Source organism: Zootoca vivipara, chromosome 8, assembly GCF_965207765.1.
Source record: "Zootoca vivipara chromosome 8, rZooViv2.hap1.1, whole genome shotgun sequence".
In the NCBI taxonomy this organism is placed as follows: domain Eukaryota; kingdom Metazoa; phylum Chordata; class Lepidosauria; order Squamata; family Lacertidae; genus Zootoca; species Zootoca vivipara.
The window spans coordinates 4,198,474-4,225,721 of record NC_142591.1 but is presented as its reverse complement, the minus strand read 5'-3'; the positions used below and the strand labels follow the sequence as shown (position 1 = coordinate 4,225,721).

The 27,248-nt window shown below is 42.0% G+C and overlaps 1 protein-coding gene across 17 annotated transcripts in view; it reads right to left on the bottom strand.

Moving 5' to 3' along the window:
* The window catches only part of ANKHD1 (ankyrin repeat and KH domain containing 1), an 80,797-nt gene extending 56,784 nt beyond the window's left edge, over positions 1-24,013 (bottom strand). For 15 of the 17 annotated variants that reach the window (XM_035103520.3, XM_035103521.3, XM_035103522.3 and 12 more), the window contains exons 1-6: positions 23,613-24,013; positions 8,093-8,246; positions 6,399-6,555; positions 4,520-4,667; positions 2,519-2,666; positions 1,837-2,070 (exon numbers count right to left, since the gene is read on the bottom strand). In XM_035103520.3, coding sequence (XP_034959411.1) covers positions 1,837-2,070; positions 2,519-2,666; positions 4,520-4,667; positions 6,399-6,555; positions 8,093-8,246; positions 23,613-23,912 — 1,141 coding nt within the window. In that variant the 5' untranslated portion in view covers positions 23,913-24,013. The remainder of the gene's footprint in view (positions 1-1,836; positions 2,071-2,518; positions 2,667-4,519; positions 4,668-6,398; positions 6,556-8,092; positions 8,247-23,612) is intronic. The other 2 variants (XM_035103524.3, XM_088675011.1) reach the window with 1 other exon arrangement.
* Between the last annotated feature and the right edge of the window lie 3,235 nt (positions 24,014-27,248).

Here is a 27,248-nt window from a genome sequence, read left to right as displayed (position 1 = left end):
TAATAATGGTTCAAACCAACTATGCTTAACAGTTTCAGACCAAGCTAGTACATTAAGCCAACTTAACGTACTAACACACTGTATATTGGCATGCGGCAGCTTTTGTCAGAGGCCATTTCATTAGATGCACTGAATAGTCTGGTTTGTTGTAAATCATATATACATATGGATGTAAAGAGAAACAAAAAGTAAAGGTTGGAGTCAAATGGCAATGGAATGCAAACAGTAGTCCATGGCAATTTGATATCAGCTTAAATATAATTTATATTATGTATGTATAATTGAAAATTACTTCTTAAAAAGATCCTTCACAGCAGCAGTAATAATCAGGATATGTTATGTGAGGATGGCGTAGGAGTCGATTGGAAACTTCAATTGATCCAAAATACAGAGGACTGATTACTGGCTGGGGTTCCATTTAGATGACTTATAGCCCCTGTTTTAGAACAGTTGCACTGGTTGCCAGTTAACCACAGGCCTAATTCAAGGTGTTCACGTTAGCGTTCAAAGCCCTAAACAAAACCAAGTCCCCAGATCTATGAAAAACCACCTCCTTCCATACAGACCTTTTAAAATCAGCAGAGGGTCATAGCTTGGTAGTTACACTGCCTAAGAGAAGGCACTCTGTGGCAGCCACTTAGTTGTGGAACTCGCACCTCTGTGGGGAGGATCTGTCTGAAGATGCACCTCTTTAGCCAGGGGAATTTGACACCTGAGGCATATCTTTTCAGGACACACCCTATTTTTTGAGATTGCATCCTTTGTATGGACATGGTATGACATTAAAAACAGTGTTTAAAACTTAAATTGTTGTAATCTGTCCTGGGACATTAGGGAAGGCATGCATGCATGCAACAAATAAATAAATAAGCAACTCCTCCTTCCCCAACAGACTTAGGAAAATATGCCCTGAATGCAATGTTAATATTTGAAAAACAGGAAATCTAGGAAACTGAGGTAGTTTCTGAATTAAGATGTTGGTAGTGATATTGCCAGGTGACACCCCCCCACTCCATTTTAATCCAATGATCAAGCAACTTTTTAAAATGTAGAACAAACTGTTATGCAAATATATAAAATGGCTTGATCCTTCAGGCTGTACGGTTCAACTTGCTCTGGTACAGAAATAAGGTTTTTTAATCCTCTCTCTCTCTCTGAACATATATACGGTAGCTTTACCATTCCCTGTGGCACAGGATAAAAGAATGCAGGCTTTCACAGCTCTGAACCATGATTCTAGGCATATTAATCAATCTTCTCTTTCTTATTTATTTGATTTATATACCACCCTTCATCCTAAGATCTCAGGGTGGTTCACAGAGTACATCCAGTACTAACAAATACTGTGAATGTCTAGCAGGGAGGAGGGAGAGAGAAAACAACATTTGGCTCTTTATTTTCCTCATGGTTTTTCCTAAAACCAAAATCTGAAGTTTGAAAGTGGAAAGCCTCTCACACAATGAGAAAAGCTTTAGTATTATTTTAGTGATAAAATATTGCTAAAGCCAATCAAACTGCTATAAAACTTCTAGAGTAAAAATTCAAAGGTAGTAAACCCAGTTGCAATATAACTTCTACTATGTAAAACAATTTCAAAAGTTCAGAATACAGAAATTCTTCAAGGAATTGGTCCAAACTTGAAATCTGTTAAGCCCATGGCCTCCCCTCCTCAGCCCTGCCCTCTTGCATGACATTACATACAGTGAATTGTGGAGGGCATGCTGTGCCTTTATGTTATAATTAAATACACAGTGTAATGCTACAAGCGACTGATTTCTTTAGCAGGATATACAGGGATACTCAGGTTTTCCAATGTAATCCTTCAAAATGTCCTACCTTTATAACAAGCAAGTGTAAGAGCACTTTCTTTGAATTCATTGGAATGAGTGTTTATTCCTGCACCATATTCCAGAAGTACTCTTGCAACCTCAACATGACCTGCACTGGCTGCTTCCATTAAGGGGGTATGTCCATTTTCATTATGATCTTCAATATTCGCACCTGCTTTCAACAACACTTTGACAATATCAACAAATCCCCCAGCGCAGGCATATGTGAGTGCTGTGTTTCCTAAGAGAAGAGGGGGAAACAAACCAAGGTCACTTATACCCCTGCCTTTGAAAGTTTAACTCTTTATTCTTTGAGATTAAGAAATTGGTCCCGCAAAAGGATGACTACTGTTTGACGGGACTTTAAATCTGCATAACACCAAACAGAAAACACTGATTACAAACTGACATTTTGAGCAGTTTTACATTAGTGTACTTTTAATAGTCATTTCTAATGAGCAATGATTTTAGAATATATTTCTTACTACAGAACAATGCTTTATGAAAACTTAAAAGTTCTTGTCAAGGTACTTTATTTTTTCCTAAACCTGACAGTGTTGCTTTTAAAATATTATTATGTTAACACTAATACTACATGAACTTCTTCATTCAGGTTCATTTGCATCTATTTCCAGCAATAATCTATTGGCACTCAAAATAGTAGTTTTTCATTTCTTATTTACACTTACCTGTTGAAGACTGGGCATTGACATCAGCACAATGAATAAGCAGCAGTTTCACAATGTCCACATAGCCCCCACTGGCTGCTGCCATGAGTGGGGTTATATCTCCTTTATTTCCTCTATCTTCAACGTTTGCATGCATTGCAAGCAGTACCTGAATAAATGAAACAGAAGTTAACCTCCTATTAGTCATTACTATTCCAATTTCTTGGTCTTTTAAAGGCTTCAACTTAGTCATTCTCAATGTGAAGGGAAGAATGAGATGTTCAGTCACAATAATTATCATTTATCACCAGCACTGTGCCAGCCCTCTAAACAGGAGTCTCCATTCAGAGGAATGTCATTTTGAGAAAGAGACTAGTTGTAAAGGAAACAGAGGAAGGGAGGGGAAAGGCATGAGCAGAGAAGGGCCTAGCCTAGATAAGGGTGTAGAAAGGAAACATGGGAAATCATTAAATCAGTCTGTATAAAGATAAATGTGATTTGTTTACAAGCCTGGGAAATGTGGAAACTGTCCTGGGTTAACAATGAAATACAGTAGTTAAGTTTAATACAGTTTTACCTTGGAAGTCGAACGGAATCTGTTCTGGAAGTCTGTTCGACTTCCAAAATGTTTAGAAACCAAAGTGTGGTTTCTGATTGGCTGCAGGAAACTCCTGCAGCCAATCGGAAGCCGCAGAAGCCTCGTTGGATGTTCGGGTTCCAAAGAATGTTTGCAAACCAGAACAGTCACTTCCAGGCTTGCAGCATTCGGGAGACAAAACATCTGCGTCCCAAGGCGCTTGTGATCCAAGGTACGACTGTATTATTGCACTCCTGCCACCACCCCAATGTGAAGTTGTTTCCTGAAGTGAAGAAACAGCATAGCACTGTGGGAACTGCACTTTTCTCCATCTGCTATCTTAGCCTTCCACATGGCCTTCACACTAAGGTAGTGGTAAAGTTAAACACCATCATGGTTTTGTGATAAGGCAACAAGGGAAGAGCATTGGTCCAGCTAGCTCAGTTGTGTCCACAGTAACTCTCAGCAGCTTGAGCTACAGCCCTATAGTGACCCTCAGAATCTTGACAGTAACTTCATGAAGTCCATGTCATACTAAGTAATCCTTCGGATTATGCAGGCAGAAGATAGGGTTACAGAGATGGACATTGTTAGTTCTCCTAGCCTGCTGCTGAAAAACCATTACCATTCCCTTTCACAGTGGGGACAGCTCTACTTGAATATTCTTACCATGACTGGAAAATAAAGTGGGGAAAGGGAAACGAACCATGATGGCTAGAGGGCAGCTTTTTACAACAGAGAAATCTGGTGCCGCCAATGAAGATGTTTACTTTCTGCTATAGAACTAAATGGAACCACATCACTACCAATGATAGTGATACTGCCAGTGTTAAGACATACAAAGCATCGGTCTGTCTTGGAAGACAATGGAAGAGTGTTCCTTTGGGGGTGAAGTCAAACTGTTGCAAGAGTTACAGCACCTGCTGTGGCTGTAGAGACCGATACAGGAGAGACATGTTTTATTGCAGCTGGGGCAGATGAAGCCATTCAAAAATCAGAGTAATAGCTCAAGAATCAAGGAGTAACAGAAATGGAAGGTATTCTACTAAACTTCATCTTTACCCAGGAATATGCTAAGAAGTCAGAAAAAAAACCTGTTTGGTGTTATGTTTCAGTTTGGTGGTATTTGTTCAGCTTTTTGTTAAAGTTAAACCTTGCAGGATTAAGCCCTTCAAAAGCCATTGAATACGTGAGCAGAACATTTGCCTTGTCCTTTTAAATCAGTACTGTAGTCCATTTTATAAGCATATCAATTATTTCTGGGCTCATGAGAAGTTTTAGCATTCTTTGATATGACTGTGTTAAGGAAAGCATGTTTGTACTGCACCCTCTAGTTACCAGGTTAAAAATACACTTTTTAATTCTTGGATAAGTTAGAAGTTTATCTATAGGCCTCACACCTTTATTATTTAAAGGAATGGTTTAGACCACTAGCCTTTACTCACTTGTGCCAACTCATAATACCCAGCTGAACATGCCAAGCAAAGGAGACTCTCCCCTTCTTCTGTATGTTCATTTACACTTCTTCCTTCATCCAACAGCTTCCGGACAGCATTTACATCCCCATCCGAGCATGCTTCTGCCAAACTGCGACTGGAAGATAACATTTTAAATACAATGAGCACACATGGAAGTAGTTCAAATGAATTACACAAATGGTAACTTATGATTAACTAAAAACTTATTGAGTACAATTTTCATGTTAATTATAAAATTAACAAAATTATATTAAACAAACATGAAGAATAATTTAGCAAGCTGCTTAGGCAATGTTCTCTTGTGACTGCATCTGGGAAAATGGGAGTGAGCTTTAAGGACTCCTTCCATGCAACTCACAACAGGGAAAGAGATGCCTGAACCAGGAATCTGGGAGATTTATGAAGAACGCATTCAGGATAACTTAGAAAGGACTAAACTGCCACTCTAGGTGACAAAATTGAAGTATTTTAGTGTCATCACCTTGAAAGGTTTTTTTGTATATTTATATTAAAAATATCAAAAATTAAAAATACACAAAGCTTATATAAATATATAAGTATACCTTAAATTGACTGTACATCACTTGGTCTTTATACAGCTAAGTGGCAGTTTATAGGACAGCACTGGTAAGTCACAATTTCAAAGGTTAGAAATATAAATTTCTAATATAGGTAGAGGGATGACTGAGTCACAAGTGCACCAGATTACGTGTTTGTCTTTTTAGAAGCTTAAATCTTAAAATTAAATAAAGGGAACAACTAAGATGTGCAGCGTGGTTTTCTGAACATTTTGGCCAAACACTTTAAGAGATGCATATATTTTTCACAGAAAACATTGTCTATCGAGTTCCCAAGTCATTAAGTGAACACTGTTATGAATTCAAAAACATGAGAGATTAATCTCTATGCTGACTTTAGCCCAGATTATTTATCTGTATTATGAGAGTTAAGGATATTTGAAGTCTACCTGCCACTTAAAAAAACCAAAATCCAGCCACTGAAGGCCTAAAGTCAAATCCTTCCAAAATGCATGTTTCATCTGCCGCAATGAATGTATCTAATGCAAGCAATTTCAGTATTAATGTTTGCACATTCAATTAGTTTTCCCTGTATTGTTTTACCAAGGACAACTATGTGACATTTAATAGTCTACAAAGTAATACCTGACCTCACTTCCTTCCTTTCCTATCAGTATATAAGCCTCATCCTCTGTGCTCCATATTGCCTCATTTCACAACTATCCCATTTTTAAGTTAGCATGAAACTGTACAGATGCAACATATACTGTATGTGAATATACTTCATCAATTAACATGTGGAAATATGTCCATTTTGCCTCATGACATTACCTTATCTTGCTACTGAAGCTCTCCAACCCAATTACAGAATTTCGCCTCTGAATCATATTGAGGGATTGATATGGCTGAAATATTACTTTGGGTAAAGCCCAAAGTGGTCACAATTTAATAATAATAATAATAATAATAATAATAATAATAATAATAATAATTTATTATTTATACCCCACCCATCCGGCTGAGTCTCCCCAGCCACTCTGGGCGGCTCCCAATTGAATATTAAAACAATACAGCTTTAAATATTAAAAGCTTCCCTAAACAGGGCTGCCTTCAGATGTCTTTTAAAATTAGGATAGCTGCCTATTTCCTTGACATCTGATGGAAGGGCATTTCAGTTTACATTTCTGAATCTCAGAGACAGAAGCTGATCTAGGGCCTATTTATATTGCTTTATTAGACATACCAAGAACCACTTTATCCACAATCCTCAGCTTTTCAAGTCAAATGCAAATAGAATCCAACCAGATGAACAGAAATTCAATACATACTTGTCCACTTGTCCTGCATTGTGATTGTTCTCTGCTCTCATCCGTGTCAATGCAGCAGCAGCTTCATCCAATGCACAACTGACAGAAGAAGTCAATCTTCGGAGCACCTCGGGATCTGCGAAGGCTTTACCATCGGCAGTGGACAATTTACCAATCCCTTCAGCGAATGTACGTTCATCAATCAGGTTAGTATGAAAACCACACAAAAAATGCAGACACCATTTTAAACTTCAGCCACATGCACTATTAGTTAAAGTTGTCAGCTGCAAACATGCTAGAAAATTAGAAGCTACTTTGACCCTACTATATCAGGAAGATCAAACAGATTATGGAAAAGACAAAGCTAGCTTTAGGACTTGATAATTATTTTTGCATCCTTAAATTCAACTCTTATGTTCCTGAACTACAAACAGAATGGGAAAATGTCAACGGCATCTGCACTTGATGCTACAATTTTTCAAAGATGACATAATGAAAATGTAGTGAGAATTTTTTTTAAAAGCCTAAATGCCAATTTAAATGTAAAGGACAGAACCCTTGGTATCTCGGATGTGGCTATATAAATGAATCAATCAATAACTGCTAAACTTAAGAATTGTTCTAGATCATTCATTGTACCTTTTGCCGAAACACCATGCTAAAACAAGCATTCAAAATTCACCAGGCAGATTTTGCACCTGGCTATCGGCACATGCAACCAAGTGAAGATGCCCAGGACCAGGATGGCATCTGACATCTCCACCATCTGGAAATGCATGCCTGAGGATCCTTGGATCTTGACTGCTTTCACACACTACCAACACATCCTGTGGAATTCTATCTGTTATATTTTATCAGCACAATCAATGAATTTCAGGAACCAAAAAGTCATATTGAAAAATACGACTTTCAAGCTGTCTGCCCCCCCAAATGGCAATTAGGCATTCCATTCTGCTGACTGTATATATCTGAGTTTCTAACGTTGTGCAACTATGTTTTTAAGAATGTTAGAAATATTATGTCAGCATTATTTTTCAAGTTACGGGAACTGATTATGAAATTGGCTATCATTTCCTTCTAAAGTCTTTTACACAAAACTTAATGGTTCTGTTTGCATATAACACTAACTATAGTTTAGAGTTACAGGGACAAGCCACTTACATGTCCCCCCCTCCCCGATATGGATGTGAGGAGTTTAGAAGCTTTCACTTCCAACTTAAACTAACCACAGCTTATTATGATATCTCAACCCAGACAAATTGCAGTTAGTTTTGACTATTGTTAGTGGGAACTAACCAACTACAAACCATGATTCATGAAGCAAGTTTGTTTCAATAATCCACAGCTGATTAATCACCGTTTAGGATTTGGACCTAATTCTCAACTATGCTTAATCTGAAATAGAAGCAAAGGCTTCTGACAAGTTACCTCTTAATCCTGACAATGTAACAGGGTAAGAGGAAAATTCCTAGTACGTGGGGCAACCTTGACTCCTCCTTTTAGGACACAGGAGCCCCCAAACAACTGGCTAGGACAACAGCGCTGAGCAGTGACAACCTTCAATTAGAGATCCAGTTTTCCAATTTATTTCCCCCCAGAAATCCCACATTACTGCTTTTAACCAGTGTCTCTCTAATCCAATAATGCACCACACTGGACTGGTGGTTCCACCACCCACAAATAAAACTACTACCAAAATGAAAAAAGAAAACTACCTGCTGCTTCCAGCAAGGCTTCTAGTCTTGCTTGCGTTTCTGGATCTACTGTTCGTAGGTCTGCTCCTTCTGCAGCACTTGATAAAAATATCTCTGATGTTGTTTTAAGCACCGGGTTATCCAGATCTTCTTGGTCCAAAATAAACGACTCAACCTGTTTGAAGATATAGAAGTTAGCTGTTACTTGTGTTTTATTTAACAATTTATTCCTAACAAGAACAAAACTGGATATACAGTGGTACCTCGGTTTATGAACACAATTGGTTCCGGAAGTCTGTTCATAAACTGAAGCGTTCATAAACTGAAGCAAACTTTCCCATTGAAAGTAATGGAAAGTGGATTAATCTGTTCCAGACGGTCTGCGGAGTACTTAAACTGAAGCGTTCATAAACTGAAGCAAACTTTCCCATTGAAAGTAATGGAAAGTGGATTAATCCGTTCCAGACAGGTCCGCGGAGTACTCAGCCTGAAGCGTACTTAACCTGAAGCATGGGTGTAATTGGTTCCGGAAGTCTGTTCATAAACTGAAGCGTTCATAAACTGAAGCGAACTTTCCCATTGAAAGTAATGGAAAGTGAATTAATCCGTTCCAGATGGGTCCACGGCGTTCGTAAACCGAAAATTCGTAAACCGAGGTGTTCATAAACCGAGGTTCCACTGTATTGTGTCAAAGCCACATATTTGATAGCTACATGCATGCATTTTGGAGAACAAATGTTATTGGGAAATGAAATTTCAAAACACACACTATTAGTTGAACACATTTACAACCATTTTTAAGATAATAATTTAGACTGTACTGCAGACTAAATTTAGATCACATATAACTGCTGAACCTGCGAACATTTGGTTCTCCCTAGAGGAGAAAATCCTCTCTACTTCAGAGACTTTAACCATAATCGCCAACTACAGTTCACTAATCATCTACTTTGGCTTGACAATTTCCCAGGAAAACAGTTAGAGAAATGCAGATTTTTAGGTGGCATTCATATGCACACTTATTGGGGAGAAAGCCCCACTGAGCAAGGTGGAATTTATTACCAGGTAACAATACCCAGGGTAAGGTAAAGGTAAAGGTACCCCTGACCGTTAGGTCCAGTCGTGGATGACTCTGGGGTTGCGGCACTCATCTCGCTCTATAAACCGAGGGAGCCGGTGTTTGTCCGCAGACAGCTTCTGGATCATGTGGCCACCACGACTAAGCTGCTCCTGGTGAACCAGAGCAGCACACGGAAACACCGGAGCGGTACCTATTTATCTACTTGCACTTGACGTGCTTTTGAACTGCTAGGTGGGCCGGAGCTGGGACCGAACAATGGGAGCTGACCCTGTCACAGGGATTTGAACTGTTTAGACCACAGCGCCACCCGCATCCCTTACCTAGGGTTGTACTTTTAAATTATTTTTCTTCCCTGAAAAGTAAAACTGAAAACTTCCAGTCTGTGGTAATAATAGTAATAATTTTATTATTTATACCCGCCCATCTGGCTGGGTTGCCCCAGGCTCCCTGGGTGCTTCCAACACATATAAAAAATAAAAAATATACTGTCAAATATTAAAAACATCCTGATACAGGACTGCCTTTGGATGTCTTCTAAAAGTTGCAGTTATTTGTTGCATAGTTATTTATCTCCTTGACATCTGATGGGAGGGTGTTCCATAGGGAGGGTGCCACTGCGAAGGTCCTCTGCCTTGTTCCCTGTAACTTCACTTCTCACCAGAGGGCACCCTGAGCTGGATCTCATTGTCGGGGCTGAATGATGGGGGTGGAGATGCTCCTTCAGGTATTCAGGGCTGGAGCAGTTTAGGGCTTTAAAGGTCAGCACCGACACTTTGAATTGTGCTCAGAAACATATCGAGTAGAACTGAAATTCATCCGTTACCAGTTTAGCAAGCACAGATTGAATATTTTCAAGTCCAGCACCATCCAATATTGAACAAGTGTAATAATTAAACTTACTCAGCAAATGGAGAACTACCAGTTTATATAAGATTAATTTTATCCCTGAAGCTATAGCAGATTTTCCTCTAGATATTATTCTTGGCAGTCCACAAGCCTACAGCATGTACACAATGAGTTTAAGTAACACAAGTAAAGATTTCAAAATAAGAGGTCAAATGCCCGGTTGCATTACATTGAACTTGGGAGCAAAAAAATGGTTCCACTTTTGCCTTTGATGCCAATTTGGGAAAAGACAGTGAACAAGATGTACCATATCTCTTGGAAGGACACTATTATTATTTTTAATCATCTTCAAATAAACACTCATTTCACTCTATGGAAAAATGTTTTTAGAGCAGGGGTGGCTAAACCTCCAGTCTGGGAGCCCAATGCTGATCAAGCAAAATTTTCTCAATTTTTCCAGCAGCAACAAAAGGAATATAAAGTATCACAGACACAGCACAAGACAGGTTTGGAAAAAGTTGAACCTCTCCACCCATATTCCCCAACAGGGATGCAAGATATTCTCTTCTCTGCTGATCTGCATAGAACAGCTGAAGAGAGGGGTGAATTCTGAATACACCCAAAAGGATGTGGTCCATGGGGAGGGGGGCGTTTTGCCAAGGGCGAGTGACCAAAAAAACCCCAAACAAACCAGTGTTAAAAACTCAGATATGTAAGCTAGGCGCCAAATGGCACCTTAAACCTAGGTTACAGCCACCACAACAGCATGCCTATTTGTCAGGGGGTTGAACTTGACGGTGCTCAAGGATACCTTCTAATGCTACAATTCTATGACCTAAACCAGTGGTTTTCAACCAGTGTGCTGTAGCACCCTGGGTGCCATTAATGATTGGTCATGGGTACTGTGTGCAACACTGGCCTGTCTCTCTTTCCTCCCCTCCCTCCCCTAATACCCTCTTGCATCTCTGCCTCCCAAAGGGTTGCACAGCTATTTGCTGCAGCAGCCCCAAACTGTAGGCAAATAGTGCCTCTGGGGCTGGCCAGGGGGTGCTGGTTGCCAGGAGCTGAGGTGGCCTTGGAGTAAGTAAGCAAGCAAGAAGGCGAGGAGTCCACTCAGCCAGTCCACCAACCCTTTCTATTGAATGGAGATACAAGTGGGAGGCCAGGCAGGCAGGCGCTGCACTGACCTTTCTTGTGCTTACTGTGTGCAAGGCCTGCCTGGGTGCTGAGTGCTCGGTGCTGAAGGGGAGCCTTTCCACTATGCAGGCCCGGCAGTGCCCGCTGCTGCCAACCAAGGTACGGTGCTGGCCTCATGTTTACCTTTGGCCAGTCTCCGTTGGGCCACTAAGGCTGGTGGCATCCTCTTCCCAGGCCCCTGTGGGGCAGTGTGAGGAGGCACCTCTCTCTGAAGTGGTAGGGGGCAGCTCAGAGACCAGGGACAGCAGCAGCGGCTGCCCAGAAGACTCCCAAGGAGAGGGGAAAAGAGAGGAGGCTGAGGGAACACTCCACAAGGGAGGGTGTTTGAAAAAGGGTGAGAGGCTGCCAGCTCTGCAGGCAAGGGGTGACATAACTGGGCTCCTGAGTCCCACAAGGGTGCCACAGAAAGAATGTAGTTGCTCAAGGAAGCCATGGACTCAAAAAGGTTGAAAACCTCTAATCTAAACTATATTGCTTGGCTGCACTTTGCTCTTACAATAATTCACTTGTCCTAGTATGCAAGGAGAGAAACAGAGTGAAAATGGAAATGATATTAACTATACACTATGGCATGGGTTTTTAAACTGTGGCCTCAGAGTTCCATTTGGGTATTCTGTGAAAAGGCTGCAACACAGTCAAATATACAGTACTTGTACTCTGCCCTGCACTTACTTTCCTTGATGCGATGATGGAGGACTAAGATGCCCTTGATTCATGTGGCAGCACAGAAGCATATGATGTGTGTATTTTGCTGCACATAAGTCAACTGGCTTGATGGAGATGTCAGTCACCAACCTGACACCTAGAAATATCTATGTAGTCGCAATTGGACCCGTGCCAGTAGCAAAATGTGCATGGCGCCCAATGAATTTCAAACACTGCAAAAAAGGTTACATCATCTCTGTTTTATAGTGTGCATCATTACAAGCACAGGTTTTCTGTTTAAAGGATTAGCAAAGATGTTTAACTATGAGCAGTAAAAAGGATTCTGCTTTTTAGTATGGTGGGTATATGGTGGGTATAGATGATGTATTTGGGATTAGGTGTGTGAATAAGTACCATTATAGACCAAGGTTTCTGCGTTTAGCTTTCAACTAGTTTTTAGTTCAGTTTTTTAAGCTGTAAACCACCCTGTTACCTTAGATCATAGGGCAGTACATAGATTGGTAGTGGCCTTCTCGGTAGCAGCACCCACCCTGTGGAACGCCCTCCCATCAGATGTCAAGGAAATAAGCAGCTATCCTATTTTTAAAAGACATCTGAAGGCAGCCCTGTTTAGGGAAGTTTTTAATATTTAATGCTGTATTGTTTTTAACACTCGATTGGGAGCCACCTAGAGTAGCTGGGGAAATCAGCCAGATGGGTGGGGTATAAATAAATTATTATTATTATTATTATTATTATTATTATTAAATAAAAAGTAAACAAACTGCATATGGATTCATACATATCAATCATAAATAGATTAACTTGAGAGAAATCCCCATCAATTTCTCTGAAATTTGATTGAAATTTAATGTAATTAACATTGAGTCTTAACCTTATTTTAGTTGCAAGGATCTATTTATCACCAATATTTATGAATAAACTTGGAGTTTCAGTGTGAACAATAAAGAAAGCCATACCAAGAATGTTCAGGAATAGAGCCAAGAACACCCTGATGCAGATCAATATTCTGGTACATTTTATACCTTACAAGGGTTAAAAAACTTCACTATTCTTGGCCATGAGATGCCATGTGCTTTTTAAAAACACACCTTAAAATTCAATTTAATTAATTTAACATTTAAATCATGGTTACAAATCGCAGGTTGCAAATAGTCTACCTAACAGGTAAAAATTAGCCCAGGCAAAAAAAGAAAAGAAAAACGCCCAAACTAGAAAAGTCTCCAATCCCCTGAATTCTAACATTAAATAACTTTTGCATATCCCCTGGGAAAACCTAATGGTGAGAATTCAGAAGCATGACTGGATGGCCACAGATTAGTTATGCTCACAGTTCTTATGGAGAACAGCAGGAAAACACTCAAGTTTATGTTTACTTTCAAATTGTGACTTGGATTGGCATAGAGTTCAGAATTAAAGGTTAAAGGATCCACTAAAGCGAATGGACCTTACTAGTCATTATTTCAATGGGTCTAACTCTGAAAAGGATAAGCACTGGATACAACCCACAGTTCCTAGACCTTTTCCAAACCTTATTTGGCCATTTCAGATGTAACTTAAGACTACAACCCTACGTATGTCTACTCAGAACTAAGTCCTATTGAATTCTTGATGTTTTACCTAGTACAGGGGTCGCAAACTTTTCAAACAGGGGGCCAGTTCACTGCCCCTCTGACACTGTTGGGGGCCGGACTATAGTTTGAAAAAAATATGAACGAATTCCTATGCACACTGCACATATTTTATTTGTAGTGCACAAAAAACTGGAAAACAATGCAATATTTAAAATGAAGAATGATTTAATCAATTCAACATAAACTTACAGTGGTACCTCAACATCCGAATGCCTCGACTTCCGAAGGTTTCAAACCCGGAAGTCTTTAGCAGAAGCGCAAAATGGACGCTTTGACAACCAAAGGATTCGACTTACGAAGAGTGCCGCGGAACGGATCGCCTTCGTAAGTCGAGGTACCACTGTATAAGTATTTCAATGGGAAGTATGGGCCTGCTTTGGGCCTGCTCTCTCTCCTCAAACCACGTGAAATCTGACCCCATAAACCTGACCCCCTCCCAGGTCACCTTGCATCAGGGCAGCTGGTTTAGCAGAGCCTAAGCTACAAGATTGGGTCACTGGCAGCTTGAATTTGCACAAGCCACTCTCTCTCTCGGCTTTAGCCTCCACCTCTCCTGTCTGCAGTGGGGGGTGGAGGTGGGAAATAACACAGGCCTACCTTACAGGGTTGTTGTAAGGATCACATAACCATAATATCATAAGCAAAGCAAAGCTGCTCCTGACAGCTGTCTCCCTGGCACAGAATCCGCTCAGCTCCCTCCAGTGTTTTGCAACCTCCCGTCCCCAACCCCCACCCACTTCACATAAACATCCACCTTATAAAAAGATCAGCCTATCACATCAACACACCCCATATACTCTGTTTGGCCAACCGCCACCCCCTCCAAAAGCCGCATCCCCTTTCCTCCAGTTCTGGCTCAGAAAGTGGATTCTCAACATCTCCCCCCCCCAACCCCCCCCAACACACTTCCACCTTTCCACACCCTACAAAAATAGCATATTTATTCATAGCTGATGGTAGGGAAGATCTCTGGGAAGCGCTATGCCAGGCATAGGGAAACTCGGCCCTCCAGATGTTTTGGGACTACAACTCCCATCACCCATGACCACTAGTCCTGTTAGCTAGGGATGATGGGAGTTGTAGTCCCAAAACATCTGGAGGGCAGAGTTTGCCTATGCCTGCGCTATGCAATTTGCTTTGCAACCAAAAGCTTTTTTAAAAAAAAAACCCAGACAACTTACCAAAAAAGCGCATCAAAGCCACCTCCTTCTTTTCCTGCCTGCCTTCCTCGTGATCTAACCATGATCTTTGCCCAGCAGGCCCCACATGGACAAGGAGTTTGGTAACTGGGGTTGAGAATAGAGAAAGCCAGAGAAGGATGGAGAAGAGGGAGGTTGTCTTCCCTGAGCTAGGCTGGGCTTAAGATGTAGGCCTTAATTACCTGCCACCTGAAGATGACCCTTATCTTTCTCTGGTTGTATATTCTGCCCTGAACAACTAGATTTTGTATTCCCTGAAGCACAAAAAAGCAACCATGTTGGTCCATTAAAAAAAATCTCCAAAATCCTTAGTTGGGCAATATTTTTATTAGGGAAAGCCAGATTGTCACAAAAAGCTTTTTGTGGCAAACTTTTGAATTCTCCTGAGCCCTTGTCCTTCACCATCACTTTGTGTAGCAGCTGACTAAGAGTTCATTTTCCTTCCAATTACTGCGCAACACCTTCCTCATATTCAAGTAAAACACACAATGACTATAAAATTCTGCCTTCCAGACTTCATGTTGAGACCTTCCAATCAGATCATCCAAGACACCTAGGCCACACTTTCATATTGTTATGCTCATAGTCAATACGCACAGTTACGGTAGCATAGGCTTGAAGAAAGAAATGACCAATTGGTCTTAACTAGCCAAAGGCTTAATGGTTAACATCAGGTTGTTGTGTTTCTTTAAAAGGCAACTTGAATACCCCTCTCTATCATCCATTTCTGAGATACTACTCCACTGCAATATGGGCTTCCAAGATATAGAAACTAAATATCTGCAGAAGTGTTGGCAACCAAAATATTCAAAGCACAATAGTCATACCTTGGAAGTTGAACAGAATCTGTTCTGGAAATCCCTCAACTTCCAAAACTTTCAGAAACCAAAGTGCGACTTCTGATTGGCTGCAGGAAGCTCCTGTAGCCAATCAGAAGCTGCGCCGGATGTTTGGCTTCCAAAAAGCGTTCGAAAACTGGAACACTCACTTCCGGTTTTCAATCATCCAGGAGCCAAAACGTACAAGTTCCAAGGCATTCAGCAACCAAGGTACGACTGTACTTGAAGTTCGTAATGTGTGGCTACACCCTTTAGTTTGATTTGGAATTATGTCAGGAAAGAAGCCTTTAACTAAATTGATTCCCTCCTTCCAAAGGCCATTAGAGAGTGCAACCACACTGCACTAATTTCACTGGGACCACAGTAAGGTACAAGGACTTCCCGGTCAGGAGGCCTGCTACCTGGAACATGAAAATGACAAATAAACCTTAACATACAGTATTCGTGCAAAAACTTTATTAGGCAAACCAAAGTGTCACAAAATAGCGTGAAAAGCTTGAAAGTTCTTCAGAACTCTTCACTGGGAAAGATGGTAAACAAATCAAGTTATTTAAAACATTAGAGAATCATCTAATAGTTTACTATTATTGTTTAAGGATACCAGGCGTACATAGTTTTGAGTCCCTTCCAACTATGCAATTCTATGATTCTATGAAGTTAAGGCTGGCATGGCAGTGACAAATATTTTATATCAATACCAAAAGCATCATCATCATTATGTTTTTGGTATAATCTGCCATCCTATTCATTAGAACCTAGGTTTTCAACCAGTGTGCCAAGGCACCCTGAGGTGACTTGAATGATGGCCAGGGGACGCAGCAAGCAGTCCCATCCCCGATCCCTCCTTTGATTTGGGGGGGGGGGGAGAGGAGACACATGGCTTCCAACACCAAGCTGGAAACTCCCTACTCAAACAGACAAATGAGATGCACTTCTTTACTTTTTAATATATGACTGTGCTATGTGAAGCCGGTCACTTTCAAAAGAGTGCTGTCCAAGTGTGTACCTCTCTAGCACATCTCTAGGATTCCAGCTGCTGAGGGGGGATGTGAGGGAAGCCTGCAAGCAGGAGAGGAGGGAAGCAGATGGTTCATGAGGCCAGTGTGGCAGGAGTGAGGCAATGGTTGAACCTGGCGAGGTAATTTCTTCCTGCCAGGGCTGCAGCCAGTGTAAGTCCTTCTTGGCAGTAGACCCATTGGAATATACTGGGGCAGCCTCGACCTGCTGACCCCAGTGTGTTCTGCTCTTGAGTAGTACTTTGCTAGGCAAAGCCTATCTTTATCCTCCTCCTTTATCCAGCCAGTGTGGTGTAGTGCAGGGGTGAGCAACCTTTTTCAGCTGTGGCCGGTCCACCGTCCCTCAGACCATGTGGTGAAAATCATGAAAATAAAAATGAATGAATTCCTATGCCCCACAAATAACCCAGAGATGTGTTTTAAATAAAAGCACACATTCTACTCATGTAAAAACGCACTGATTCCCGGACTGATTCCCGGACCGTGCGTGAGCTGGACTGAGAAGGCGATTGGGCCGCATCCAGCCCACGGGCCTGAGGTTGCCTACCCCTGGTCTAGTGATTAAGAGCAGTAGACTTGTAATCTGGGGAACCGGGTTCACTTCTCCGCTCCTCCACATGCAGCTGCTGGGTGACCTTGGGCTAGTCACACTTCTCTGAAGTCTCTCAGCCCCACTCACCTCACAGAGTGTTTGTTGTGGAGGAGGAAGGGAAAGAAGAATGTTAGCCGCTTTGAGACTCCTTAGGGTAGTGATAAAGCGGGATATCAAATCCAAACTCTTCTTCCTCGTGATCATTACTAGATTGCTGGCAGTGTTGAGTCCTGCTCAAGAGGAAACCCATTGAAATAGGTGGGTAATAAACTGCAATAGAAATAATACTATCCAAGAGGAGACCTACTGAAATTGATGGTTACTGCTTTGAAGTTTGTTTTTTTCAATCAAGCGAGGTTAAAATTTTATGGAGTAAATAAATAAGTAAAAAATAATTATCTGTGCAAAAGTTCTAAAAGGATTCAGCACTGGTCAAGTGTAACTTCTAAGTTTTAAAGACTTGAAAAACATTTTGTAACATTTTGGTGAAGTTTTATCAAGAGAAGGGAGACAACAATTTTGCTTTGAAACTATTATAACGATTTGATTCAAAAAGATATCACTGTTTCAACAAATTTTGCAATGATGATGAGCATTTAAGAAAAATACATATTTCTTAATAAACATTTTCATGAAAGTAATCTGGCATGATGAATGGATACAACAGTGAAGTGGGCACGCAGTAATTAGGATTTTTCAGGCAACTATCCCAAGAAAGAATACATACATACTTAATATAAATCAGGGTGGATAAAAATCAATGATTAAAAAAATATATCAGTTTTTTTTATTTAAATCGGATTTTTAAAATAAAAAGCTTTGGGGGGAATCTTTCTAAAGAGTTTTCTATACCTTATAGTCCAAAGGCTATTCATCAGGAAATAAGGATTTGTTTTAAGTTTCTCATGTGTGCTAAAACTCAGTCTACGTTTGTGTTTTTTAAATCATTTAACCACATCAGTTAACAAACATGGATACATATGCTATGTTATTGTTTTAGTTACATAAATTGTTATTAAGGAAATGATTATTTTTCTCCTTCCAATAAAGTACAGAAGAAAAGTTGTCCAAATATAAGCAATATTTTCATAATTCCCTGTCTTTGTATTTCTAATAGTATAACCAAATAAGAGATTTTTGATATAACTATAAAAACTACTCTGAAAGTTTATTATTCCAAAAATGAAACCTTCATCTGGTTGTAAATACAGTATTAAGATTATACCAGCAAGAATGCGTCTTTCTGTAAAAAAATGATTTAAATCAACTCTTACTGACTAGTGATTTAAATCGATGTGATTTAAATCAAATCCACCCTGAGTATATTGAAATTTACAATGTTAATTGTTTATTTATATAAATTACATTAACATGCCTTGCTTCTTTTCTTAAAATATACACAATACTGCATAAATAATTGAGTATGAGTTGTCATTTGTTAATATTTACAATTATTCCAACAGAAATGTTTTCCAAGTAAGGCTTTGAATATGCTTGCATAAAACATTTAAATTACATTTAAATGAATTATGGAATCCTGGTGCCTAATTAAATATTTTGGTTCCAATGCTTTGGTTTTGTTTTTAAATAAACATTAGATTTCTATAGTATTTCAGTCCAAATCAAGCATGCTAAGTCAGATGCCAATTGGGCACTAAGACATTTTCAAATCAGAATTTTCAAGAAAACTAACACCACTGAAATGCTGTAAAGTTTTATTCATCAGGACAGAATAATTTATTCTCAAGATATAGTATGGAAGCAACTTCGTCAACAATTCTGGAGCTGTAGACGTGTATTAAATATGCCAAAATCTACTTGATGAGCAGAAGCCTTTAAAAAAACTTATTTTCAATGGCATGTGCCATTTGATTTAAGGAAAATAAACATTACTAATATTGTATATAAAAGGATCAATTGTTACAAGAACACAAACACAGTTAGTCCTTACTGGCTGGAAAAGTAAGTTCTTGGGTCATGATGATGCCTTTTCTTCACTTAATTATGATATTTCAAGCAGCCTATTTTTAAAATTGAAAAATTGCTATTGGTAGTTAAAACTATTCTAGCTGGTGACTGAGGGAAAATGTCTTGTCAGTCAATGCCTTGATTAATATGCCTTGATACAGAGAAATCTCTAAATTAATTTTGAAATCTCCAAAATTATTTCCAGCCTAATAAAATTGCTGTAAAGGTATTTTGCAACTATTTTCAAGCATGTGAGGGGCCCAGAGGCATTAAGTGATTCATAAGTCAAACATGGCAACTTGAATTGTACCCAGAATGCAAGAGAGCCAATCATATCCTGCTTCTGCTACAAGGACCAATGTTACTATGTTCTGCACTTGCTGTAGCCACCAAAGTCTTCCAATGGCAACCCTTGCACTGAGTGAACTTCAGCTGTCTAGCCTTTAAAATACAGGTATGAATAACAGTAGTTGGGTCCATTAATCAAGGATTGTAGGCTTTTTTCATCAAATGAAGTTGGATGAGTACACCCCCAAAGCTATGATTATTCAAGGGTAGCTGAATCCCCAGCCAAAAGTCACTGCATTGTTAGCTGAATCAGGCTAGAAATGTAAGAATGTGATTCACATCTGAACTAAACAGACCAACACCAGAGAATGAAATTCTCATACATTTTAAAACAATGAATGTGGGGAGAAGACCAACTGCAGCAAAGCATCTAACAAGCGGGAGCCTCAGAAGACTAGAATACCTTTTCCGTTTACCCTTGTCTCTATATTGTAGTCTACCAGCATGACTACTATGATCCTAGCTTATTTTCCTGATTTAATAAGGAGCTCCAGCTTAATGCAAGTCTTCACACCAGAGGTGGCACACAACAGAAGTAGTTGAAGAGCCCTTGGCCCTGATGCACATTCCTGGCTTCATAAACCAGGTTTTATAAAGCCTCATATGATCACACAAGCCAGACTATAGGCAAAGACCAAGGGTATTACTTCAGAATTCCAACTGTAAATGTACAATGGACATTTAAAGAAAGTACAGCACAACTGTAACACATCTATTCTTTTCTTAACCATCTTAGATTAAGGTATAAATGTGCCAGTAATTACTGTGCACTCCTAACCATGCCAACTCAGTAGTCCCATTGAATTAAATGGGGCTTACTCAAAGGTAAATAAGTTTCAGATTGCAGCACTATTCTACTCTTCACTGGCAGATTATACAACGATCCCATTTCCCCCAGATATCTTTGGGAGCCAATGAAAAGTTAGGAGGCAGTAAGTGGTGCAGGGCCAGAACCTGCATTGACCACAAATATATTTTCAAGTACACATTAATGTTCTTCCAGGCAAGTGAATGGTTCCTTTTCACCCATAAATAGTACACTGCAACCTCCTATCCCTATGCAATCTCCTAACACTATGAATCCAGGTCCTCACACTACACATTACACTACCTTCTACCCTTCCCGACAGATATTTCAGTTCTATAACCATGACAGTCAAATCTTTCCTAACTATAGTACCTATTTCCCCCTCACAACACAAATTTACTTCCCCTTTAAATTCCTTATCTGTTCCATATAATTACAATTTTCTGAAATACATTTCAAATAATGGATTTCTTTGCTTCCCAAACCAGCTGTTCACAAGACTGCAAAGGAAAAAAGCCTTAATTTTTATTTCCCTTTGATTTAGTACAACTGACATATTCTTAAAATTGCCATATGACCAATTCAGGCCATTCTTCATCATGTTTTAGTAATTTATTTTCTCCACAACATGTAATATAGCGGGCTTTTGAGCTACCGTCTATGAGAATTAGGTCTTTTACCAAATACTGGAAAATGTTTTTCCACTTGCAAAACCTCACAACCAGATAAGCTTTTCTGGCCATAAATCTATAGAAATCCTTCTACTGAACATACTGTTCAGTATTAGGACATCAAGTATGTGGTGCAGTTAATTATTTGCATGCAAGAGCTAATTTTACAAAACTTCTATCCTAGTTTGATCAGCAGAATCTATGAGAACTCAAATTTATAAATATGTTTCTTATTGCCCAATTATTTATTACCGAAAATAAGGAGTTGTGTACAATCTTGATAGGAGATGGAATGGGTGGTGGCCAAAACTAGAGAATAAATGAACACATTATATTAAAGCAGGCATCCCCAAACTGCGGCCCTCCAGATGTTTTGGCCTACAGCTCCCATGATCCCTAGCTAACAGGACCAGTGGTCAGGGATGATGGGAATTGTAGTCTGAAACATCTGGAGGGCTGAAGTTTGGGGATGCCTGTATTAAAGCAATGGTTTTCTAATTATGTTGAGAAACCCCTGGGATCTTTGGAAAAAGTTCATTAGAGCTTACAGTATTCAGTAAGATTATCAGTAACAGATGAAATTTCTTTGGAAAGCAGCTGGACTGCTGATTGTGTTCTAGGACATACTTTCATTGCTAAAATAGATGTGATGGCAGCAAACCTGCTTAGAGGAGCCAAATCACAAACAGCACGGGGTCCAGGTTATAGACCAAAATAGGTTACACAGGTTGGATGGAGGTTCTGAACTTTCCCCCACCCATGATTTACCTACCCAGGGTTTGCTGCCCTAGTTCTCCACCTCAGCCAAACTTCAACACTGGAAGATGGCGAGAAAAGTGCCTGGTGAAGGGTGAAAGGAAAAGACAGGCACAAAAACTATTTAGTTCTCATCTTTTCTCTTTTGCTCTAAAAGCCAGTTTTGCGCCCCAGTTTACAACTGCCCAGATCCAAGTCTAAACAAAGAAGTCTGCCATAGTTGCATCTCATTTTGTCCTCAATAAACATGGGACAATGGTGAGGCCCAATTAACTCCCTCAAACTCCCTAATCCACGCATGGGTGCTGTTTGGACAGCAACAAAATGAACTTTTGAGGAAGACAAGTTAATGTCGGAAGTGTTCCGATGACAGAAATGCTGAAACAGAATGGGAATGTGCAAAGAACAGAGGGATACTGAGTGACAGCCATGAACAGCAGCAAAGGTAAGGGAATGAAAAGCTTGTATTTGAAATGAAATAAACCAAATTTCTCCATTACATCCTCCCTCCCTTTGCTTCACCCACTAGTTAGACTAAACTCTCTTGGAGTTATGATTCATCTTTTCAAAGTACTTAAACACCACATGCCCCAAGTCTCCAGGCAAAATGATTGAAGATTCCCCCCCCCCCCAACACACAAATTCTATTATGAGAGCTAAAAATCTATTTTTAATTGAAAATTAAAGTAGCATCCTATAAGCTATGCAGAACCACGTTGCAGTCATCACAGCTATTATTAAAATCACTTTTTATAATATTTTAGAAGCATCTTTTATTCTAAAAGCATATGGAGTAAATCCCTACAAAATAATGTTGTGAAAAGGTTGAAAAAATAGTTTCCAAAGAAAAAAGTGAACAATGCAAGAAATTACAACAGATGTACCCAGATACTAAAAACAGGATTATTTCCTTCTATCACCAACAGGGCCTTTCTGACCAATCTTTAGAAGTTAAACAAGCATTTTTGCAAGTCCACATTTCTCTCAGATGCCTGAAAAAAATTCTTTTTCACCAGAGGCAATGCAGCAAGTGAATATTTCAAAACTTACTGTATATGATGGAGTCAAAGATACTTTCTTTTACATGAATTATTGTGTTAGAAAGCAGAAATAATATATTGCAACTGAAGGAGAAAAGCAATTTGCTTATAACCCTCCATTGCTATTGGAACACATTTAAGTGTAAATGGGACAAACCACATTGTGACTTCACTAAACTTCCAGGAATTTTGTACAGAGATTTGAAACATACTCAAGTTTTATCTTATTTACTGTGCAGATGCAGTGCAGGCATTTGTGCCAGCAAAACGGCACACCTGGAATAAGCACCAGTCTACCTACCGCAGCAGAACTACGAGAACCAAACACGCTTGTCGTCCCTAAAAACTGATGGAAGCATTTGAAATGCGATTTATGGTACTAATCCCACCGATCTCTCAAAGCGAGCCTTGAGGAGACACAAACAAGCCAGCAGCACTTTCTATAATAAAATTACTCCTTGCAGGCCACGGGCGGGCGAGAGGGCAGGGAGGACGGCGCGGCAGACGAGCGCTTCCGCCATCATCCGGACCCAAAAGCAGGTACGGAGCGGCGGGGGTGGGGGGCAGCGAGATGGGACATGCTCGATGTTTTGTCTTCGCTTTAGTTGTTTTATCTCACAATGAACAAAGAAAGGGGAGGCACTGCTTACATTAAAACCGGGGGGGGCAGGGCGTGAGTGGGGGGCGCCGCCGCGCATCTGGGTGGGTCTCCACCCTCCTTTATTCCAGGGCCGGCCTGCAAGGGAGGCTTCTGAAACCTGACGGGCGGGGCTGGTACCCAAGCGCGGGAGGGAGCTCCGTTCGAGACGGCACCCTCCGGCCCCTCCTCCTCCTGCTCCAGCCTGGCGGGAGCGAAGGCCTACCTCTCCTTGCCTCTCACCTCAGACACCTCGTCCTCGTCGCTGCCGGACCCTCCGCCGCCCCCGCTTCTCAGCACAGCGGCCGCCAGTTTAAAGTCGAGAGCGGCGGCGGCGGCGGCCCCGGCCTCCCCCGAAGTTGTTGCCGGCCCTGCCGGCCCACAGGGCCCGGCCTCGCCGAAGAGGCGCACGGCCCGCAAGCCCAGCGGGTTAGGCCCAGCCGTGGAGGCCTCGACGATGGCGGCCGGGGCAGCGCGGGGCGTCACCGAGTCTATCTCCTCATCGCCGGCGGGGGTCGGGGCGGCCGTGCCGTCCGTGAGCATCGCGCGCCGATCCAAGCTTAAGCCCGTGGGAGGAGGGGAGGGGGAAACGCCGTCTCCGTCCCCTCACAGCAGCAGCGCCACTAACTTCTCACACCCTACCTAACCCGCAGCCACCGCAATGCCCTCACCAATCCTTTCCCCTGTTCCCATTGGCCATATATCTCTAATGGCCCTGCGCCATTCGACGCGGTACCTGTCACTCTGCGCCTTCGTCAGGCGCTACCTCACCCTCCCACCACCAAGATGCTTTGAGAGTACACGTCGAGGCGGTTTAGACTGCCCGCCCACCACCTTTAGGCTTGTACGCTCGCTTCCTGAAAGTGCCTCGGTATTACTAGGCCGCTCGCCTGTCAATCAAGTACTGTCCTGGAATCTTGCTATCTGAATGGACAGAAGTGCAGTCAGTCGAGATACCTTTAACCCTGATTGGGCAGAGCGCGCGTCAATCATGCCGTGCTCCTCTTGGCGGCGTTCGATTGGCTTGTGCCTCCCTTTCGTTCCCAAATTCCTCCCTTTCAAGTCGTGGTCTCCGTCAGGGAGGACAGACTCCCCCTCCTCAAAACAGGGCGTATCGATTGGAAGCAAGGTGTCCCTGTTAATTGTAAGGTCAACCTGTAACGGTCCACCTGCCTTTCCACGGCTCCCCGGGCCACTCCGTGGCGGGGAAAGTAATTGGGCGAGGCGCATGTCAGTCACTGGGACCAGAGGTCTGGTTCTCAGCCAACCTCCATCCCGCAGAAAAGCTTCCGAGTTGCCATTTTGTATGATTCCCCCCCCCCCTCCTCACGCGCCCCTCGGATCCGCAGGCGATCCAGAAGCAGAACAGGGCAGCCTCTGGCCCTCAGCTTGCCTTGCGAAGGTGGCCGACCCCAGAGGGCTCGACCTCAATGGGGGAAGCGAGGAGCTTCCGCGGATGGGAAACCAAGGTCGCCGGGTGCCCGAAGCATCCGCGCTGTCCCTCCCACGACCGCATCCTGCGCCCACCTCCACGCCACACGCCCCTCGTCTCCCCAGGGACGAGGATCCCGTAGTCCTTCTAGCGTCGCCGGACTCTCCCCGGTCCAACCAACCATGCCCAGTGGGCAGGGACAGGTGGGAGTTGGGAGCAGAGCCGCCCCACCCACGAGGCAAGGTGAGGCGACTGCCTCTGGCGGCAGAATCCATGGGGCGGCAGGTCCCAATGCGGACCTCTATCCCCACCCCGCACCGGTGCTCCTGATCTAGATCTTTGCTCAGCTCACCCCTTCTTCCCTGGCAGGGAGGGGAGGAGCGCCATTTTGTGGTTCACCTCAGGTGCTGAAGTGTCTTGGGCCGGTCCTGGTTGGGAGTCAAAACAACGTTTGGATGGCTGCAGAAGCCACCGCAGCCACCACCCTTTTGAGAAGGTGAAGGGGTGATATGATAGCCATGTTCAAATATATTAAAGGATGCCATATAGAGGAGGGTGAAAGGTTGTTTTCTGCTGCTCCAGAGAAGCGGACACGGAGCAATGGATTCAAACTACAAGAAAGAAGATTCCACCTAAACATTAGGAAGAACTTCCTGACAGTAAGAGCTGTTCGACAGTGGAATTTGCTGCCAACAAGTGTGGTGGAGTCTCCTTCTTTGGAGGTCTTTAAGCAGAGGCTTGACAGCAATATGTCAAGAATGCTTTTGATTGTGTTTCCTGCTTGGCAGGGGGTTGGACTGGATGGCCCTTGTGGTCTCTTCCAACTCTATGATTCTATGACCAGCAGCAGATTACGGAGCCCCCTGCACACAAAGTGTGTCCTCTGTAACCACTGAGTTACGGCCTCCGCCAAAAAGAAGGTGCCTTGTACCAAGCCCCAACCACTGACAGATCTTTCCAGGATCCTTGGGGGGGGGGCTCTCCCAAGCATGCTCCCAGAGGCTCTGCTCTTAACCAAAGGTATCAGGAAATGAGCCTGGGGTCTTGTGCATGTGTTTTGCCACTTGAACTCAAGCCCTCTTCTCCACCTGCTCCCACACTGTTAAACTACCCCAGGGCCAATAAAAAATTTCTAAACTCCAGGACCCATATGGAGCAGCAGAAAATCGCTGAGTCATGAAATGGAGACACGGGGCGCTTGGCATAATCAGTTGGCAACCAATGTCACTTTCTACTGAGATCTAATCCAATTTTTGAAATTGCTAGATCTTTTGCTATCATGTTTTCCTTGTGGCGAGGAGTTACATAGCTTGGCTTTCTTCCCATTTTAGGCTGAACCATCTGATCTATAGGCTCTAACTGGAGAAGGCTTTTCTTTTATATCCCCCCCTTTTCACCCCAGGTGCCACTCAAAGTATTTTTACTAGGGCTGTGCATCAAATTCAACCAAAGTCTGAATTTTGAGCCAATTCGGCAGAGTTGGATGGAGACAGCTGCAGATCACTCATGATTGGGTCTCCCAGAGTGATCCAGGGCTGTTGGGATGTGGGTGGGCTGGGGGTTCATTGGGAAGAAGGAGCTTTGACTTTGTGCATCTGATCCCAGCAGAGGAACACAAACAGCCAGACCGACCAGGATTGAACCCTCTACTCATTAGCTAGTGAGAAGGTTACCAATCCTGCTGGCTTCAGGGATCTGTTTAGCCAACGTGTTCCCTGCAGGGGAAAAGTGTGGTTCAGGGAGGGTGGGAGGAGCAATGCAGCATCTCCTTCCTCCACCTCCTCCCAACCATATTTATTTATTTCAGAAAATTTAAACACTGCTTGATTGTTAAAAACCGCAAAGCAGTCTACAAAAAGATAAAACGATAAAATCAAAAGAAACATAACAATTCATTATACTAGTTACAGGTAGGTAGCCGTGTTGGTCTGACATAGTAATTTTTTAAAAAAATTGTTTGAATTCATTATACTGTGTGTTCAAGGAGTTATTGTTGGTGCTAGCAATAGCCCACTTGGAAGAATCTGGCAAAACTTGTAGGAAGGGCTGGCAAGTGAGGAGAAACCAGGCAGGCTGAGGCCCTGACGTACGCTATGATAGCCAGTCCTGTACGGACTTCCGCAGTAGTGTATAAACATTTTTCTTTACACAACCTTAGGATGTATAGTAATTTTACACACTTCCCCCAAACTCTGCTGAGCGGCAGCAATATTCCAGGGGGTTCCAGGGTTGTGTTTTCATTAGAAAAGGCACAGCAGAGGCTAAAAACTGCAGTCTTCTATTCACATATTTACACCTGAAGCCTTCATCTCAAGAGGGGCTTGTCCTTCCCAGCACCGTAGCATTTCATTCAGAGGCATCCTAAACACCACCCCCACATCTCTCTGTAACAGTCTGCTCCAGCCAGGCAGCATTATTATTGGTGCTTTTTTTTCTAAAAAAAAAAT